The 13,648-nt window shown below is 47.4% G+C and overlaps 1 protein-coding gene across 1 annotated transcript in view; it reads left to right on the forward strand.

The window, feature by feature from the left end:
• LOC139051379 (nose resistant to fluoxetine protein 6-like) overlaps positions 1 to 13,648 on the forward strand; it is a 116,889-nt gene that overhangs the window by 81,290 nt on the left and 21,951 nt on the right. The window contains exons 3-8 of the mRNA XM_070528397.1: positions 936 to 1,053; positions 4,199 to 4,286; positions 6,420 to 6,523; positions 10,177 to 10,351; positions 13,305 to 13,398; positions 13,487 to 13,579. Coding sequence (XP_070384498.1) covers positions 936 to 1,053; positions 4,199 to 4,286; positions 6,420 to 6,523; positions 10,177 to 10,351; positions 13,305 to 13,398; positions 13,487 to 13,579 — 672 coding nt within the window. The remainder of the gene's footprint in view (positions 1 to 935; positions 1,054 to 4,198; positions 4,287 to 6,419; positions 6,524 to 10,176; positions 10,352 to 13,304; positions 13,399 to 13,486; positions 13,580 to 13,648) is intronic.

Consider the following 13,648-nt stretch of genomic DNA (forward strand, 5'->3'; position numbering starts at 1 on the left):
TGAGCTTTTCCGCGAAGCCCGCGCTATGTAAACCTCTAGCACCGACTGTACGTCCTGAAGAAAATAAGTTCACTTGCACGTCGACTTATTTTCGAAGCCGGTCGTAAATGTTCGCGCTCCTGGCTTATTGTTGACCATTAGACTTCACGACTTTCCGACTTTTTCAAGATCTCGCAGAAAAACATTTCCCCTCCTCTGTACAAAATACAACATATTTCTGAAATGATAAGAAGTGATAGTTCAGCAGAAATTCTCGCCGCTACCTGGGACTTTCACCATGCTGAGCACGTATAGGGAGCATGCATGGCTCAGTCAGGCAATGGTAGCGCTATGTAGTATGTAAAGAAGCCACTACAAAAGCCCATCGTACAGCACTCTATACCGGCTAGCACTGGTTCTGTCAGATATATGCTTATATAATACCCTAGTTTAGCACTTCCCCACTCGCCCGAACCATTTGGTTTACTCAGAAGCCGTTTATAGTGCTCCTCTGCATCCTCCCACGTGCGCTCAGTGCTCACTCTTCCTCTTTTCATTCCCCATTTCCCTTACCCCCAGCGTTGGTTAGCCATCCCGACCCTCGTCTGGTTGACCTGCCTGCCTTTCCTCTCCTTGCTTTGTCCCTCTCTGCATCCGTGTTAAGCATGTTCTTCATGTTTACAGTCCTACAAAGTTTAGGACTGGCATTCCCGACTACAAATCGCCACGGAGCAAGCTAGTCTATTAAGCTGAGGCAATCGCGGTTACTCACGGAATAACTTAAGAGCACGCAGATAAACCGAGCCTGATCGCAAGGCATGAGAAAAGAAAGCATCTTGTCCCAGCGACAATGTGCATCTGGCATGTGGGTGGCCTGGCATGTGATTTGAACGGGCATCTGAACGTGGCATATATGACTAAAGCGTCTGAATCCACACCGCCGCAAACTAACGCAGGTCTACAAAGACGCGCTGCTGACCTACACTAGGTTGCAGACATCCATTGCAGTCCGAGTGGGCATCTGCGTTCCCTCAACATGCAGCAAAGAGGACGTCTTCAAGATGCTAAATCCAGGTAGGTGCTGCCACGCGCTCTTCAGCCACCTCTCATATATACTATATACGCTTGTCGATGGTAAACACTGTGTGACATGCCCGCACATCCAGTATGCGAACGTCTTGTACCGACTACAAACGCTTTTCTGAAATGCAGGCACCGTTGTAGCTCACGTAAACAAAACAACAGGTGACTAACAGAGCAAGAAAAGGTAAGGGTAAGGCAATGTGTAGTTGCAGTACATTTCAGCACAATAGATTAGAGTGCAGGTATTTCTTGACGTGAATATTATATTCTAAAGTGTTTGGAATGTAAGCACTGGTTCACTTTTTTTTTTCAGAACTCTGCCCGGTTGCTATACTATGAAAGTAAGGTTAGTGTAGTCGACGAACTGCAGGAATTTAGCGTGCAAAGTGAATTGCTTCAATGTAATGATAATCGGCTGGCTAAGTTTCAAATGTGCTTGTGACAGAAGGACCGCAGTAACTGAACCGTTTCCCCACAGTAGCAGCCATTGCTTTATGTGGCAAGTACTGCTTAAAAGTTCATATAGTCTCCATTTATTATTCACGCAGTTGGTCAAATGATGAATTACTTGTGAAGGCGGTGATATTTCCTTTTGTTACTGAAATGTGTAGCAACCTTCGCAGAACATCGCTATGTATCATTGTTTGCTTCTTCATTTGGGAGATGGCTAACGAGTTGAATATACGGTGTCGTAGGCTGTAAGATTTGAGAAAAGGGGTTAAGGCTACAGATAATATTAATCCTCAGTCGCTTTGTAGGAGCCGATGTGTCTTTGGGTAATGCGCCATTGTTAACTATATATAGATTCTGCGGAGGCACATGCCGCTTTACGAGACTTTGTCACCCACTTCACTAAGTGTACGTATGTTTTATCCTTTCACATTCTGACAGGAGTAAATATTCACCGTACGAGACGTAGGGAAAAAAAACTGCTTTGTCTCTTCAGGTTCTATAAGCAGGCTTGAGTGCGTCCTCTGTGAAAAGACAAAGAATTGGAGCTCTATGTAAAAAAAAAGATAGAAAATCCTTGTCGCTGTTTTTTGCCAGTTGCCTCTACACTGTTAACTACACCGTACCTCATTTGTTTCACTGCGGACACAAAGACCATTACTGCAACGCACCGCGATGCCAGCGTGGAGTAGGTGGTCCAAAAGCGCGGTAAAGGCGGCGACCGGAAGTTGCCGCCATAAACCTGCCGGGAGTCCAGTTTGCTCAAGGTCAGCTCCGAGGGTCTTTGTTTTTTTTTTCCCCTCTCCTTTGGTAGGGTTGCACCCCGTAGGGAATCCCTGATACCCTTACACGGATTTCTTTTTTTATCGACATTGGCTTTTTGTGCTGCGCACAGACCGCAGACTAGCCTTCCCGAGTCAGTGAAACAGAATCATGAAGGGGAACCAAGATCAACCAATCACGTGCAGCTGTGTGAACAAACAAGTGTGATGAAAATTTATGTAGTCATTAATAAAGCACGGATAACGAGATGATTTCCCTACATTTACCCACTTAAATATTCACATGCCGAAGAAAGAATTACTCGGGCATTTGGTGACGTAACACTACGCGATGCTGAAACAGCTGCCGTCTTCGTGGCGATCAAAAGGTATACATCCATGTAGTCGTTGATATCAAAAGACGCTTGCAGTAATGGGTATCGTCAACTTGCGACAGAAGCTCGTGCATATATAGCACACGAGGTGTCGTAACTTGAACACATTATGTCCAATGCTTCCAGAAAAAAAAACGTCATGTACGAAGCAGAGGTTACCGAACATAGAAACAAGGGGTGCTATAACGTAAAGCTATTCCAAGCATTTCTATTCCAATTCGGCTATCAGCCCTCCGCGATTGCTCGAATTCGGACTAGCTCCCTTCACCTGTCTGTCACGCGACGTCACAAAAACCGCGATACCTCCCCATCTGATATGACGTGTACACACTGATTATGCATAATTTGACCGAAGAAAAGAAAAACAGTTATTTCTGATTTGAAGCCTTCTTGCCATTAGCCCCCGGCTATTGGTCAAAAGTTTTCGGGCTGCGCCCACTTCACCTACCTGTCACGCGACATCACGAAACCGCGAAAGCTCACCGCGTCAAAGTGACGTGTACGTATTAACGATGCATTCATATGCCGAACAAGACTGAATTTTTTCTGAATAGCCGCAGGCTGCCCCCTTCCGAAAGGAATAAAAGATTGCTCAGGCGCTGGCTACTCGCACGTGCCGGAGAGTATGCGTTAATTTGCGTATAATAAAGCTTCTTGCGTGCCTTTAACGTTTTCGAGCACTTTCGGCACGTTTACAACCTCATTCTGCCAACTCTTCTTTGCTGATAATCCGTTTTAGCGTCATTCTTAAGCCTCCGTTGCATGCCGCCGTGATTTTGGACCAGGCACCTGAAGCCAAGTAAGGGAAAGCGGACCAATCGCAGACGCCGGCACCACCCTCGTCATTCGGTTATCGTTTTCAGTGCACTGGCTCTGCCCGATCGAATCCCTCTCCACTTGAGCGTGCTCCTCGCCTCTTGTCGGCCAATTAGATAGGACAAGCCGCTCAGTGTAGACAACGTTATTCGTTTTTCAAGCAAGCAAGAGTGACCTCCTGTGAACGAGGAGAGCGTTTGACTGGTCTGTTCAGACAACCCTGTGGGTGACCGCCCGCTGCTTGCGTCGGCGGTTACGCAAATTTGACGTCAAGAGATTGGAATAAAAATATATTGGAATAGTTTTACGTTATAGGGCCCAAGGTTATAAGTACACTGGCTGCTAATATATAGGCTGACATCGGTGTGCATAAGCTTTCTTTGTAGTGCTACTTCGGTATGTGTACATGTTTATGACGAAACGTAGCAGCATTGTAATGTTATGCCGCATTTACCATACTCATTCACTGGTCAAGCATGCGATAACTACGACTAGCGCCGGAACGCTATAGCGATCGACCCTTGCTCTCAGCTTCATTTCGCGCTTTTCATATCGTGCATTCATTTGCACGATCGTAATCTCTGTGCAGAAAACTCGCGTGCTGGAATTCTTCATACAGCGCGCGCAGCTTTCGCGCGTGTTTGCGACGTGTCGGCCGCTCTGAATGATTCGGAATGCGTACTACGTTTTTCTCTTTTCCATGGAACCGAGCAGCGGTCGCCAACCTGAAGCTTGGCGTCAGCGTCGCCGAATGCGAAACGAAAGGCATCGTCACTCTCACGGAAGAGCAGCTGGTGGCCATGTAAGCACGTCGCCCAACATCATTTTTTTCCCTTTCCTCAAATGTCGCATTCTGCTTGGATCGTGGCAAATTGACTTCGCGGACTCAGAGGGTTACAAAAGTCAGCTGCAACTATATATGCATGCTCACGTAATATATCTTCAGACCCTGTCTACATCTTTATTACTGTAAAATGCGGGGGAAAATATAGCCAGTCACACGCAAGAACGACACACGCTCTGCGCGCGAAGCAGAAACAAGCATGGATGTGTCGGACCCGGTCGAGAGGTTCCGAACTCTGCGTCACTCTGGCGAGCGGGCATGACAGCGTTTCGTGGGTAAAATGGGTACAGCACCCATTCGCATTTTGTAGACGAAATTCTGAAAGCAATAGTTTTTTTTTTATTATCATGCGCAAAGTTTGTTGCATTAGGCATTCAAAAAGGACATGGGACTCTGCTGTCATCTAGCTCTCGTCAATGTCGTTATTTCGTGCCACCAATGCCAAGCCAACAGTCATCGCTATATAGCTCAGCTTTCCGTTCTACTATATTTGATTGATTATAAGTTATTGAGCAGAGGCTTCACATCGGGCTTACTCAATTCAAATGCATGCGAACGGCAGAAATACTCTCATCAGACAACTAGAGAACCAGTTGTAATAAAATTCCTTGCATTTTAAAGGAAAGGCCAGATTATGAGCGTCACGCACCCATGGAAACGCGAAATTGGCGCGAAAATGGCGCAGCCGGCTTCTTGGTTTACTGTTTACGACTGACTGTTGCTTGACTAATTTTAGTTCCATGACATATTTACACAAATGCCATCTTCTGTTGTCATGCGTTACGTAGTGTATATATATATATATATATAAACAAACTTAAACTTGATAAAAAGCTTTCATGTTTTGTCCGCGCCAAACATGTTCCAGTATGATTTACGTGGTTTATTAGCATTTACGGCCATTGGCCCTGTCAATCCTTTACAGTAAAGCTGTTGGCCTCTCGTGATCGGCATTTTTGTGCCCGTCCGTCAAGAAAGTTATCCTCATCAGCAAAGGCTCATATCCCTCGTAACGCGTAATCCTCCTGAGGCTAGAATCATTCAGCAAAGTGAGGTGAACAGTGCATACGTTCATTGGAATAACGCATACAACGTACAGAACAGCGTACGTTTCAATACAGAATAAGCTCAAAACAAACATCTATCATCATCAGCAAAGGCTTATGCCCCCCGCGTAAGCAATGGCTCATAACCCCGTGAGCAAGCAAAAAATGCAATGACTCGTACCCCCGTAACGCAGAGGCTACAAGCGCTCAGCAAAGTGAAGCGAACAGTGCATACATTCATTGAAATCACCCTCCTTACAACACACAGAACAGCATACGTTTCAATGAAGAACAAGCTCAATACAAGCATCCGAACCATCACTAAAGCATTGCATACCACCCTCAGCAGTCGTAGTGTTGGTTTTGCAACAGCTTCGCCGTACATTTACTTTGGCAGGGCCAGGATGCCGAGTCAACTTTTTTTACCTCGAGTTCTGTAATTCCGATGCGTCTCTATGTACTTTTCGTCGTTTCGAGACATTGTGATCCTTAATTAGCTCATACGACAAAGGTATGATGAAGATGAAATAAAAAGCGACACCGACCGCAAAAGGTTTAGTAAGGTTAACATTACGGCTCCCACGCGGGAGCCTTGTTCACAACATTGAACAGGGCTCTCGCGTGGGAGCCGTAACGTTAACGTTACTAAATCTATTATGATCGGTGCCTCGTTTTATTTCGTCATGTTCCATACCGAACTGACGGGGTTCAGTCACACCCACAACTTCAAGCCGAAGATAAGTATTTTTCTACTTAACAGTAAGATAAAACCTCGACAAAAAAAGAAATGTAGCCGAGCTGCGACTGAGCCTGCGAGCTTTTAAACTTTTATCCTCGGTTTCTCACGCTACGCTTCTGGTGAAGAATAGTTCTCCCCGAGAACGCATTATGATTGGTTAGCTTGTATCGCGAGCACACGCTTGGAGCCACGGTGCGTTGCCCGCTGCATACGTCAGGTGCTTCACAAGGACCAAAGCTTTATCTCGCTCCATGAACACAATTATTATTCATTTCACCATGTTACATCCCTTTACGTTCTTTTCAGATGCATGTTCGGCCTCTTGGGGACCGTCCTTCTCCTCGGAACGTTGCTCGAGATTGTCCTGAATATCATCCAGAGGCCAAGTTTCTGCGAATCATTCAGGAGAAGTACGTCATCGATCGTATATGAATAGACATTTGAGCTACTTGAAAATGACGAAATATACTCTGATGGACTCTGAGAGAGAACGCATTTTGCAAATAAATGCCCCGCTTGGCAGTGTGACATATCTACATATATAGCACCGATATACCTGCACCAAATGGCACCCAGCACCTTCATTAAATGTCGCGAAGCTCTTTGGGCAGTAAGCGTTCGCGACTAGAACGATAGAGCAGCGAGAGGTATAGTATAGGCGATCGAGCACCGAAACAAGGTTTTTCTCTCTCGTCGTCGTTGTCTCTGTCGTAGCCGCAGCCCCACTGCTCCTTATTTTACAGTACAATATATGTGTATCGGTGCTCCTCCCCAGCATTTTGTGGACTTGCTGTGTGTTAGGTGTGGCAGCAGCCAATAACGTTGGTCCTTTTGTGGGTTAGGCAGCGAGCTGGCAGAACGGGCGCGCCCACCCACAATGAGTTTTCGGTGCACTTGCTTCGATATGGGGCCTGGGAGAAAGGAGATATACTCTGCCATTGACGCCGTATGGCTGTTTCTTTTAGGTCTCGGAAATCTGGGACCGAATCCACAAAGCTTTTTGTTCGTAAGTGCTCTTTGCTTTTGGATAGCCGGCTTCGTTTATGATATGTCTAGCACGAGGATTGGCTGCAATCTGCTCTTATACGAACAATTCTAGGGTAAGAGCTTTTGGCGAATACGCGCCCTGAACCCCTATTCACATACGTTCTGATAGACGCTCGGACGGCCACCACTCACGATAGGAATCGGCGTTATAGCGATCCGTCCGTCACGCCGATGAGCCAATCACAAAGCCACTTACGCAACAGACGTTTCTGCGACGCCGAGCAATTTCAGAATACAAGAATTTTATTCACCGGTAAACGTCTCAAGACGTGACACGCGTACCTTTTTGGGAGCCCAGTGCAAATGGACTGTATGCGCGAAACTTCTCTTATGACTTCCAGGGTTGGCTGTGCTCGAATTTTCTGTCACGGTAATCGCTATCAAGACTGGCGCCGCGCCAGCACGTCGAGCGATAAGGAAACGCTCTTACGCGAGAAAAGCTCTTTGAATGCGGGCATACAAAGCTGTTCCCCTGTACCAGAGGAACCACCAGCATTCTGCGATACCACGTGATCTTCCTTCCAAGGACTCACGCTGCTTAGATTAGGTGATCTAACGAGAACCGGTGTGCCCAGTATGCGTTCGGCGATGTGTCTGACAATGGCAACCGGTATCTACGGAGTGCGCACGCGCGGCCACATTTTGGACACCGCGGTCCGAACCATAGAGTTCCGTAATAAGATTACCAGAGAAAAACCTGGCTGCTAGCGAATCCGCGCGCCGCCAGCACTGCGCTTCATCCAGCGTGGGAATAACGACTACAACTTTGATTTGGCTGAACTTCGCCCTCCTGGCTTCGAACAACCTTTCGTTTCCTATTTGAAGCTAATGTCCTGCCGCAAGTTCAGTGTAAAATAACGATTAGCCTTATTTACACCCTAACTTTTTTTGCCACTGTACGATTTACAGAACATAACAAATAAAAAGAAAGACGCTTGCTAATAAAATGTCAAGAGTGTAGTCCCTCAGTATGGCGAGTGTTACCGTTAAACAACATCCAGATCAAGCGGAATACATTTGAAGCTTCATTCTGAAATTTGAAATGGAAATGGCCTGCCTCCCATCCGCCCACGGCCTTTCGCGCAACGGAAGACGGTGCGTTTCCTTTCCGCTTTCCCCCCTCGGGCGCGCCAAATTGACCCGCGATCGTCTGCTCCCCTCGCGTGCTTTCACTCGCACACACAGCATACATACGGCGTGCGGCAACGATGTTATCGCCCTGGGATTTTATACGGAACATCACGAAAACGAGGACGGTAAAGATGCGCCTGGAGCGTTCATATAGTTGCTATCGCAATAAAATAATTTTCAACAAAGCCATGCCGAATCGTAGAAAAATCGATGTCGTTACTGCCTATCATTGTCACGGTGGATGAACGACTGCAGAATCCAATTTTCTGCTAGCAATCTTGGTATGGAAACCTATGATTCAACCTCATGTTTCTGCCGCGCGCCGCAGATCGCTCGGGCTCGCTTACTACAATAGCTGTTCCGGTTGGCGTGCAACACCCCGGGCAAAAAGGATGCTCAACCACCATGCCTCCTCGAGACGAAGGGCGGATTCCTAATTTGATGCGGTTGTCTCGAGTGGTTACCGGTCTGGCAGGTGCGCCGCAGTACTTACAAGCCCCTTCGTGTGTGTGCATGCCTAAGCGAAACGAAGAATGGATTCCTAATTTGCTATCGTTGTCTCCAGTGGACGCCGGTCTGGCTGACGCCCCGCAGTGTTCACGGGCCCCTTTGTGTGTGTGTGTGGGTGAAAGCCCTTTCCGCGAACTGTCAAACTCTAGAGAACGCTGTCCGCAAACCAGACAGGACCCCTGGGCTGCCGCCAGCAGAGGCATGCTCATGAAGACGTCAACTGGGAGAATGGATCAGCCGTCCATCCACAACCAGACGCCCTTTCCGCGAACCAACGACATGCGAAAAAGAAAGGATCAGCTGCCTACGATGCCCAGGACCCGCGGGTTGCCACCAGCGGAGGCAAGCTGCGGAAAACATGGTCCTGGGAAAGTGTTTGCCGCCGCCAAGCACCGTTGGACTCAGTGCATGTCACGTGACGATGACGTGACCAAGATCCCGCCTACGATTTTAGTGGGTCTATTTAAAGGGGCCTGAAATGTACCTTTTTAATTCATTCTCTTCTCATCTATCACCAACCGTTGAATAAACCGTGCAAGTTTCGCACGAGAAGTCGTCTCGTCCCTGTCTCATCGCCATGGTCTACCGGACGCCTGCAGTCTGCCGACAACGCCACGCTACCTAATGGTAACGCTGGTCGAGGTTGAAGAACCAAGCGTCGCAACAACTGGTCGGCAGCGGTGCGGTACGCGACCCTGGAGAACGCAACATAGCTAAACAGCTCTCCTGTGAGGTGCAAAGGCCGAAAGCTTTCGAACAAGTCGGTGTTCTGCGAATCATCCAGGAGACGTACCCTTCTGGCACACTGATGCACCAATCTAGCTTGTTTAGATGCGGTAGCCCTTCTACAGCGACGACTGTAACTGGGTCGCATACTATCCAGAGACATTGACTCGGGAAAGCCACCATTATCTGTTGCATAATGGCGCACCTTTATGTATGCCTTACGCGTCATTAACATTCACTCACCCAGGAGTCACTCGGGCGTCCGCTCAAGAGTCACGTGATACACGCGTACTTTAGCTAATGCTCGTGATTTATTACGGAGGGAGAAAAAGAACCGTGACGCGTAGATAGAAGTACGAGGCCGAGCCGCTTGAAGTACCACTCCACGTCGCTCGACCTGTTTAACGCTCATGTTCCTGGAAGGCACTCAGTGTCAACGCATAACGAACCCTCAGCTTACCATGTTGGTGGTCTGCGAGGTACTTACACCGCTGTGTTTACTTTTCAAACGAAAAGCTTCCCTTTGAACACGCTGTGTATTAGTATATCCATCGGAAAATTTGTGCCACTAAAGGTTGTACCTATCGTACACGTAGTTAGTTTTGACTTATTCCGGCCTGTAACTTTTTTTTTCCTTTCGCAATTTCAGAAGCGGACAAAAGTGTGCTGGCCACATTCGGCATCTTCCGGAACCTAAAGCAACTGCTGACTACAGAGGACGTGCCTTCGGCCATGCAATGTCTGCACGGAATCCGCGTCATGACCATGTTCTGGGTGGTGCTGTCGCAGACGTACCTCAACGTCGAATTCCAAGCAGTGCGTAGGTACAACCGAACCTTGGACGCCGATATTGGCGGCGAGGAGTTACGGAGTCGCCCTCTATCGGGAGCGCCTCGCTGGCGTAGTATGAGGGATCACGTGGCGCGCTCCTCATAGGTTTTGCTGTCAGCGCTCACTGAAAACACCACGCGCGAGCTCTCCCGGACATTTCTGTAAGTACTTTCGAAACGAGAGAAGTTTCTTACTGTCTAAATAATAATCTTTGGCAAACTGAAAGCACACAATCGTTTACAGCCGCTATCTCTTTACCGAATACGTACAGTGAACGTCACTGCGCGCGGTCGCCATGATGGAGTCTCCCGAACCGGCTTCTTGCGTGAAAGGTAGGTAAACGCTGAGAGCAAACTATGTGAAATATGTTCTTATAGTGTTTGTATAACTAAATGGAGCGTAATAGAATGAAGCCTCAATGCAGCGATCGCGCAGATTCGCCGCGACTGACTGCGCGTCTGCATGCTTGTCCGCGCACTGTTTCGCTTTCACCGCGCGCGCGTTTTCGCACCGTGCCATGAGCTTAAGGCCGCAGAATGTGAGCATTTGACAGTATACAAGCAACCATTGTTGCGTGGGCGCTATCAGAGCTGTTCAAAAATAATTTCATTGTAGAGACTTGACGCCTACGGGACTGTGATGTGCCGTCACGACGATTCAATCTTTTTTTTTTTCTTCTAAATTCTTTGATCTTTCAATACTATTTCTCGAGTTGCGTCGCACTGTATGTTTATCGGCGTTCTCAGCGTGCAATTTCCCGCTGCTCCTTTTTTGTAATCCAGTGCATTAATTCATAACACAAACATGACCATATGCCATGCTTTCTTTAAATGTGCTTGTTACCGCTTCCTTTCCATTCCACTGAACTTGCCAGTATCTATAGTATCACAAGTTCATAGACTACACCGTCATGACATTAGTCGGGCAGCGGACTCGCGCGAGCGTGTCGGTGCGCGCTTTCCGAACATCGCAGACCGGGCGCCGTAGCAGAAATCTTCCTCGCGTCTGTGCTTGCTGCATACCCGAGTTGTAGCCGATGACTGTTTGTCGGTTTTATGTTTCGCGAGCCAAGCTTCACACAGCTTCTTGTCCTGCGGCTACGTGCGAATAAGGCTGACACCGGCCTCCGTTACGTGCGTCCGGCCCTGCGGCACCAAGCAGTAGTCGACCATGTCGCGCGCCTTCAAAGGCAGCCACTACCTATTGTAGTGCTTTCAAGCGTTGTAAAGGAGACACTCGAAGCGGGAAAATTTCGCCACTAAATGAAAACCGCCTCGTACGGGAGAATTTAAGCTCGTTTTCAGCTCGCTTCGGCGCGCCCGAAGCAGCCGACGCGGCCGCTATGTCCACGTGATCCCTCCTAGCACGTCACGCCGACGGTGGCGCCAGCTTTTCCAGTGGTGGAGCTCGAGGCCAATAGCTTCTCTGGTTGCATTATCGTAAGCGTCGAGAAAAAGCGAACTGATCGTCGCCGAGTACGCCCTTGTCGAGCTCCAGTTGCAAGCGCTTTGGACTACAGTAATGCCTTAGGACATGCTCTCACCTGGAGGATATCAGTCTTTTTCTTCCTTATAGAGATAAGAATTGGAATAGAACTGAAACCTTGCGAGTTGGTAATGATTTATTGATGAACTGAGCGCGCACAAAAGACGAAGGACATAGGTAGGGCTAACAAATAAGCGCTCTTGGTTTACCTGCGTGTTATAAATTAATTATTTGACCTGTTTGTTTCCTTTTCAGCGTTCAAAACTTTCCCCTGACATTTTTGTGATTCATGCTATAATTAATGTTCGGCGCTCTCGGTCAGAAATCGAGAAACCCTGAGAAAAGTAACTAGATTTGTCTTCATGTACACCTTCGATTTACTTGGAATACGCCACCAGCATAGTAATAATTGGGCGTACGACTTGAGAAATAAGCGTAACATTGCGCTCGTGATTATTAACTTTTTTAAATGTTTCGAGGTCAAAATCCAGACGTGGCATATCCAGTCACTTCTTATTCGTACGAATACTTTTCGCTGCATCGAAAATTGATTGCGACACAAGTTGAAATTGGGGGATCTTGTTGTTTATTACGACAACGCTGACACCGTTGTGAATATAGATTTTTATTGCGTTAGGTAAACAGCTTAACGTAAGATTTAAGCACGCTCTTTTACTGAGCTCATCACGTCGCTACTCGGCAATCTTGTGCCCTATAATGGCGAACACTTCCTGCGTTGCACGGCCGGAACGTGTGACAGTGCAGTTATGTGCCTTATGACGCAGCTTCGCTATCTTTGCTTGTTTGCCAGTGCAGAAGTTGAGCGCCGATAAATAAAGCAGACAAGGCCATATCAGCTAACTGATAGCACCACATGATTTGCTACAGAAGCAAGCACATTTCCACGTAAATAACCTCCGAAAAAATACCTATACACCCCTACGTGAGAAATAACCACAGAGGGAAGAAAAGGACCACTAAGCATTCCTCCGAAAAATATAGTCGTTAAGAAAAAGAAACGAGGGTTTCTGTCATCCAATATAAACCGAAATAGTGCGTGTGAAAAAGAAAATAATATAACAATAACGCTGAAGCTTGGCTCTAGACAAATCTGTACCTACATTGCTTTATATGGGTTTATTTCAAGACTTCCGCGGCTTCCCTGGAGCGAGCTTGGGGGGAGGAAAAACACGTTACTCAGTCGTATACAGTTCGTATATATGTCATGCCGCAGTTGCGCAGTGCAGCATGTGTTGCAGTCATTCCGATGCAGCTGTTCATGCATACACGTAGGTACACGCAACTTCTCTCGCGGCCGCGCGAAATGCAAGCTACTAAATACAATGCTGTCAGTACTTCCCCTCGAGTTTTCTTTCTGAAAACTCGCAGCAACTTCTGTGATGGCCGTGAAACGTTACCATTAATTGTTGCCAATTTCGTCTGTCTTCTTTTTTTACATAGGAGGCCTCAAATTTCTCATACCCGCTGTGGAGTCATTTTTCTTCCAAGTCATCGTCAATGGTCTCCTAGCCGTGGACACTTTCTTCTTTCTGAGGTACTTGACAAAGCTAAAAAAAAAATTTACTGGTGTACTCGACTGCCCTCTTTTTGCTCTTACATGCCGATACTCTTGCGCTGCGCAGTGGGCTCCTCTTAGCAATGAACGTGATCAGGAATCTCGACAAGAAAAACGCCAAGAAGCAGACTATCGGCATGTTCCTATACAGGTACTTGAGGTGAGTCCCCTTTTGTAATGTTTAACCGCGTGAGGAGGGGCACTGCGTCTGCTGTACAGACCATCGAAA

Source organism: Dermacentor albipictus, unplaced genomic scaffold (genome assembly GCF_038994185.2).
Source record: "Dermacentor albipictus isolate Rhodes 1998 colony unplaced genomic scaffold, USDA_Dalb.pri_finalv2 scaffold_11, whole genome shotgun sequence".
Lineage (NCBI taxonomy): Eukaryota > Metazoa > Arthropoda > Arachnida > Ixodida > Ixodidae > Dermacentor > Dermacentor albipictus.